Source organism: Argentina silus (assembly GCF_951799395.1).
Source record: "Argentina silus genome assembly, chromosome: 12".
Taxonomy (NCBI): Eukaryota; Metazoa; Chordata; class Actinopteri; order Argentiniformes; family Argentinidae; genus Argentina; species Argentina silus.
Genome location: NC_139666.1, coordinates 1,446,612 through 1,453,836, shown reverse-complemented (window position 1 = coordinate 1,453,836; position 7,225 = coordinate 1,446,612). Strand labels below are relative to the sequence as shown.

The following is a 7,225-nucleotide window of genomic DNA, read 5'->3' as shown; positions in this document are numbered from 1 at the left end:
CGTGTGTCCAGCCATGCCAAAACGAATACTTCCCCTGTCAACTCTGTGAAGCGTAGTGATACTGGCACAGCGTTAAGCGCCCCAAGGTGAACTGGGCTTAAGGTTACAACACATTTGTTGATGTGTGTTGTGTGTGGGGTTTTTTTCTCTCTCTTTCTAATTCTGGAATAGAGTGACTCCTTTTTTTGGTCCACTCTCTTTTTTGCTGTTGGTTTTTAGCGCACTCACAACCTTTCACCATTACTTCCCAAAGCAAAACGGACTTTTTAGCGCTTGCTTCTCGGACTCTGCAGAGGAAGAGAGTCGTTGCTGCTGTGGTGGGCATCGTCATGGTGTTGGCGCTCATTATAGCGATACCGCTGCTGGTCCAAACTTCCAAGACCGACGCGCACTTCGAGATGATGGGCACCTGTCGGATGATTTGTGATCCTTACAACCCAAAGCCGAGTGCAACGTCTCTAGAGGTCATGCAAGACCTCAGCGCCATCCCATCGCCGTCATTTGTGCAAGGGACTAAAGGCGAAACGGGTCGGCCGGGGAAACCCGGGCCGAGAGGTCCGCCTGGCGAACCGGGTCCGCCCGGTCCGAGAGGACCGCCGGGGGACCGGGGGGACTCCGGGAAACCTGGTTATCCCGGGATTGCCACGGGGACGGCGAGGACCGACACCGGCGAGGTGGGCTCCGCGGTCAGCAGCACAAAGATAGCATTTTACGTGGGTCTGAAAAACCCTCACGAGGGATACGAGGTTCTGAGGTTCGACGACGTGGTGACAAACGTGGGGAACCATTACGACCCGTCTACCGGCAAGTTCACGTGCCAAGTGTCCGGGATCTACTACTTTACGTATCATGTGTTGATGCGCGGAGGGGACGGGACAAGCATGTGGGCCGATTTGTGCAAAAACGGACAGGTAACCTCATGTTTTCAAACAGCCATATATTTGAAGTAGCCTAATGGCACATTTTGCATCCATATCGCTCTGAACAAAATACTTCAAAATCGACATGACAGTTTAGCCTACAGATGCACTCACTGCTGAAGAATAACCCCGTTTCGTGCGCATCGGGCCATAGATTCAGCTTGAAGAGGCTTTACGCCAGAGAGCTGATCTCTCCGTTATAGAGCATATACTCCGCGCGCCGAAGCTGATTCACTGAGATCAGCAAGGGACTTAATTGGCTTGGTCCACTTAATTCGGCAGACTAATTCTCTGTAGTGTCTTCAGTTAGGGCATTAGCTCATCTGCTTTGGCGGTTATCTCCCCGTGGGCAGCAGCAACTTCTGAGCCTGTGGTTGAACGGAGCTTCGAAGTGAGCAACAGATAGACTCGAAGGCTGTTTTTATTATGGGAGATTCCAGGCACTGCACTTATGTGCGGGCTTGCACATGCAAATTAATGTATGCATTCATTCGCATCGCATAAACTGAATAATGAATACTGAGTTTGAAATTTACCATCACATAACTGCCGGAAAGTTCTTAAAAACCCCTAACCATTGCGTCTCTGATTTGCAGGTCCGCGCCAGTGCGATTGCCCAGGACGCTGACCAGAACTACGACTACGCCAGCAACAGCGTGGTCCTCCACCTGGACTCCGGGGACGAGATCTACGTCAAACTGGACGGCGGAAAGGCGCATGGCGGCAACAACAACAAGTACAGCACCTTTTCCGGTTTCATTCTGTATCCGGACTAATCGCAGATCCCCCAGATCCGCAGAGACGCGAACTCTATCATGATTAGACTCTATTATACCTAGAGCCAGTTGCCCGTTTCCGGGCGCCATGCACCGTAAACAGCCGTGCGTCATCCGTGTGTGTTTGTGGAGTGGAGTGGCCGCGGCGAGCCGTGCCAGCCATCCTGCCCATAGCCTACAGAAGACATTGCCGTGTGTTGTGATATGTTTAGCTTGACAGTGTGTCTGTGTGTTCACTGAAGATATATAATAAGATATCTGTGTATCCAAAAGAAGCAACAACGATAAAAGGAATCCCAGTGTTCATATTTATTGTTCCTCGGAGGTCATTATGTTTAAAAATGTTTTTATGTCTTAGTATTCCAGTACGTTCATGAAATTAAGTATTTAAATAAATTATGTTTTCTATATAAGTTTATCATTTGTCGGTCTTTCATTAGAAAATTATATTATATTATAAAGATAAAGCACCCTGTATGGATTAGATTAATCTGATAACAACAAACACATTTATCCTTCAAATAGATTCATTTATCAATGGGATAATTATGAACCATACATTTACAGCTATTCTCAGAAATTAAACTAAATTAACAGTTTGAAATGATGCCATTGCGCTGCCGTTCTGTTGTCTGACCTGTCCACCATAACAACTACAAAGCGACGAGAAATCTGTATTCTCGTCCTCACCTCTCCAAAATCCATTCAGGGGTGTGTGTAGGTGTCACTGCCGGTGTTAGTGGCTGGGACGTTTCGGAGATGGATGACTTAACGGGGCCGCGAGGTCTGCATACCGTGACAGTGATCTATTCACACTCCATTAATATTGTGTGGACGTTGGTCTGGCCACCTCACGCTCATCTTCATTTCTACCAGTATGTGCCATTAATTAAGTCAACGACTTAGGAATCATACTCCATTATGGTTTACGTCCATATTAAGCAGATATCAGGATAGATCTGATGGCTGCGGGGACGCTGGCAGCATGTTTAGCTCGCATTAAGATCCTTTAAACATGCCCCGTCACATCCCAGGGGTAAACATTGGTTATTCATCAAGCTAAGTTGTTTTCCGTCTTTGACTGCACGCACCTTGCGCAAACGATTAGGTCTATAGATATGGTTGTTGGCGCTTGTCCAAGCTAATGTGCTGTTGGACGAGGCCTAATCGGGAGAAGTTGAAGATTACAGTGCAGGTTGACTTTGGTTTGTGTTGATGTTGTGATTTTGGAAGTTTAGCTGTCTTCCTTGAAATTATGTGTGTGTTTCCGATTTGTACATCAATATTGAGACTATACAGTTGATTTGTCGGTTACAAATGATTTGTGTGGGTCGAAATATTAACCCATATCACTGAGTGTGTGGTGTGTTGCCGAATTTTGAAACTCCGATTATTGGGTCGCAGAATGTCGCAGGCTCTTGGTTAGCGACCTCACTGCACGAAATCACTTCAGCACCACGGAGAGCGCCAGATGACATTTCTCCCGACGCCATCAGGGGGCGCCATATAGGCTTGTCTGCTCGTAGAAGATAAACGAAAACTAGAATTTAGCTGTGGTGTGTAGACCAATGTGGCGAAACTAGGGATACATTATTCCTGTTAAAGGGAAAATATCACAGATGCTCCATTTACACATTTTCTAAGGGAAGTACTCCACATTTCAGCTGCAACAAAAACAAATTGTTTTTGAACAATAGTTCAAAAAATTGTACATAAATAGTTGGGAAAAGAGAAGTTAATGGGGAAGTGGCCAGGAACTGAGAGTGATTTATTGCTGACTTGTCCTGCTCTCACACAATCACCGCACAGCACGTTTCCATCAATGAACTCATGTGGCTCTATGGCAGCGAATGTGATGGTTGATCTGAACCCTGGGCTGGTAAGAGGTCACTGCAGAGACAGTGGGGCTTGGGTTATCAGTTAATCAGTTAATATACAGCATTAGATTACATCTCAGAGAGAGAGAGAGAGAGAGAGAGAGAGAGAGAGAGAGAGAGTGTGTGTGTGTGTGTGTGTGTGTGTGTGTGTGTGTGTGTGTGTGCCTGAAAGCAGTGATCATCAACCTCTGGACACTGCAGGTGCCCATCAACCTTTTTGACAGGCATGGGGAGAGGAGAGTCATCAGAGAAGTGCATTGTGGGATTTGACCATCTGTCTCCCAGATTCCAGGACGGGACAGATCATATACATTTGTATTTACTTCCCGGCTTGTATTTGATATGCATCGATCAAAATCACATCACTGTTTCATTCATCTCTCACCCACTCAAAACCTTGAGAAATACTCAGAGAGAGAGAGAGAGAGAGAGAGAGAGAGAGAGAGAGAGAGAGAGAGAGAGAGAGAGACAGAGAGAGACAGAGAGAGAGAGAGTGAGTGAGAGAGAGAGAGAGAGACAGAGAGACAGAGAGAGAGAGAGTGAGAGAGAGAGAGAGAGAGAGAGAGAGAGAGAGAGAGAGACAGAGAGACAGAGAGAGAGAGAGAGAGAGAGAGAGAGAGAGAGAGACAGAGAGAGACAGAGAGAGAGTGAGTGAGAGAGAGAGAGAGAGAGAGAGAGGTTGCGCTGACCTCAGAGGTTCACTCCCTCCTCTCATGATGTACTGCAGATGATAAATCATCTCTCTCTGATTGCCATGACATTGTTCCACTCAACACGACTCATGTATCCTCATCCAATGAGTGGACTGTCATGGTTAAGTAGAGTTGAACTGAGCTGAAGTGAACTGAGCACCATTCACTGCCTGACAACACAGAGGAGAGAGAGAGAGATTGATTAAAAAAAACTAGTTTTGAATGTCCCTTATAGACATGTTCATGTAAGCTACGGTACATGAAGTACTGCGGGTTGTAAATTGTGAGCTCCTGCATTTAATACCTGTTTTACCTATCCAAGGTCATTTCAGAACCAGCAATGTTGACAGCAGTGTGGAACAAAATGAAACCCTAGGTTTAATCAATTGCACAAGGTCTCAGCAATGGTTCTCCAAAACATCCTTGAGGAATAAGCAGTGGTCTCAATTCTCTTTCTTTATAACTGCCAGCCTCTGACAGACAGACAGACAGACAGACAGACAGACAGACACCGCTGTTTTCAGCCACTCTCTCTGAAGCTTTCCACTAAATTCAAGGCAACAGGTTTTATGGTGCAGCACAAGAACAGGCCAACGTTAAACACAGCGGAAAAGATAAAACACTTCATATAGCGCTCCCCTGCCTCTCATTTAGCGGAGTCTCGGAGGAGGAGACGGAGGCAGCTGTGCTTTATATCGTCTGTTGACACCTGAGACGACGCGCTGACATAGACTACATACCCTCCGTATCAACGCTAATAAAACAACAAGATCGTTCTCTGTCAACCCTGGAAACACAGGGAGGACGACGAGACTCCAGGTAAACGTTTTGGTATCCCGCACTAACTTCTTCTGACAAGACGGGAGACGGTTTGGAATAGCTATTCCCTTCCTAGAAAGCGTCCGAAAAGCAAAAAAAAAAAAAAAAAATCGGAACAAAAAAGAAAAACAAAAGCAATTCAAAAGCACTTAGGGAAACATTTCGTTACGAAAGTCTCCAATATGAACTACAATTTTCCTCCGTGTTTTCTAGTGTTGTTTCTACAGTCCAGTTAGAGATGCGACACAGACACACAGCCTGTTTGCTCAGTGTCACTGAATGACTAACCCTTGAAATAATAGTATGGAGTAACAGGCCCAGAAACACACACACACACACACACACACACACACACACACACACACACACACACACACACACACACACACACCACATTATTGGCAGTTGAGTGAACAGTGTTTGCAGTTCTGGGGCTCCATCGGTCATCAAACACACACACACACACACACACACACACACACACACACACACACACACACACACACACACACACACACACACACACACACACACACAGATGCATTGACACAGACAAACACACTCACACACACTATCTCTCTCTCTCTCTCTCTCTCTCTCTCTCTATCTCTCTCTCTCTCTCTCTCTCTCTCTCCCTCTGAGTGTCACGTTCCGTTGGCCTCTGTGGGGGAGATCTGTTGGAGAGCCCTGGAGAGGGAGGCTTCAGCGTCTGGGCGGCGTGGAGAGGGAGGCTTCAGCGTCTGGGCGTCTGGGCGGCGTGGGGAACAGCCTGGTGATGGAACATGACACACAGGCTCCAGGCTGGGAGGAGACACAGGGAGGTATTATATGGGACAGTATTATATCTTGACATTGTATTACTATTGTTATTATTACAACCATTACTGTTGCTACTTCCACTCCACCCCTATGCCCGACTACTGTCACTGTTTTAGTATTACTAGATTACAGTACATTGTATTGTTGATTTGTTGATTGTTGTTGGCTGTTGTTGATCAAGGAGCAAGATCGCAAAACATTTCACTATATCAATTCCAATTATTCTATGGGACAGGAGAGAGACAGGGTGGGTGGACAGGTGGACATCTGTGGTCTGAAGCCTCAGGTCTGCACTCTGCAGCCAGAAAAATCCCATTTGAAGATACAAAGAAGAACTGGAACATGGTTGAGCTAATATTAGATGTATTACTGTAAATGGGCAATCTGGGATTGGTACATTATTTTTTTTAAGTGGAGAGAGTATTTTGTTATTGTTTGAATCCCAGATTGCCCCTTCAAGGTAAGTATGACATAACAGGATCAAACAGATAGCAGACATACCGGTAAGTGATGCTTGTCTGATAATAGGATATGAATGAAGGGAAGTACGGCACATGTATGAGGTCCAAATACGAAGCAGGCCTTCTCACCGCCGGCTTCCTCCTACATCCCCCCGTCCCTACGCATGGGCGGGAGGCCTCACCACGTTCCAAAGTGACGGGAGGAAATCCTTGTTGACACTCCAGCTCAAAGCACATCGGCTTCATAAGTCCTGTTACCCACTCCTCACTCACTCAATCTCACTACAGCCGAGAGGATTGGATAGGGAGAGGCAATCAGCCTATTACAGGCCAAGACGGAGCAGATGTACAGGAGCGGTTAGTGGGAAGGGGCTAAGAGACCTCTCTTTACATTCCAGACCAGTCAGGTTTTCCATTTCCCTGTCTGACCTTGTCAGGCTGGAGGATCTTGTCCTGTGCGCATTGTCGTGAAACACGACAGAAACCGTCTTTCCCGCGCGTGTCAGAGAGCTGATAATAGTATGAATGGGCTCAAGGGAATGTTGTAACGCTGGAGCGGCAGGCAGCTTCCACAATGCAGTTTAAATGCAAAAATGGGCGAAGTGGAAAGTGTTTGTGTTTGCGTGCGTGCGTGCGTGCGTGCGTGCGTGCGTGCGCGCGTGTGTGTGTGTGTGTGTGTGTGTGTTTGTTATAAGCATAATAAAGCATTTGATGTGGCAGCTGTGGGCTGCCTTAGCTTCAACCCCTGTGGAGGGGTCAATAGTGTACCAAACACACAGAGAGAGGCCTTCTCTGCAGACTCCATACTCTATCAGACTCCATACTCTATCAGGGGACTCCACATGGAGAGGCCATGTCATA

General features: G+C 46.6%; 1 protein-coding gene across 1 annotated transcript; it reads left to right on the top strand.

Annotated features, from left to right (window-relative positions):
* Positions 1-329: 329 nt before the first annotated feature.
* Positions 330-1,696, top strand: c1ql2 (complement component 1, q subcomponent-like 2; the record flags this gene model as incomplete). The annotated part of the gene is made up of 2 exons (XM_083681955.1): positions 330-911; positions 1,517-1,696. The coding sequence occupies 2 exons, from the start codon at positions 330-332 to the stop codon at positions 1,694-1,696; spliced, it is 762 nt and encodes a 253-aa protein (XP_083538081.1).
* Between the last annotated feature and the right edge of the window lie 5,529 nt (positions 1,697-7,225).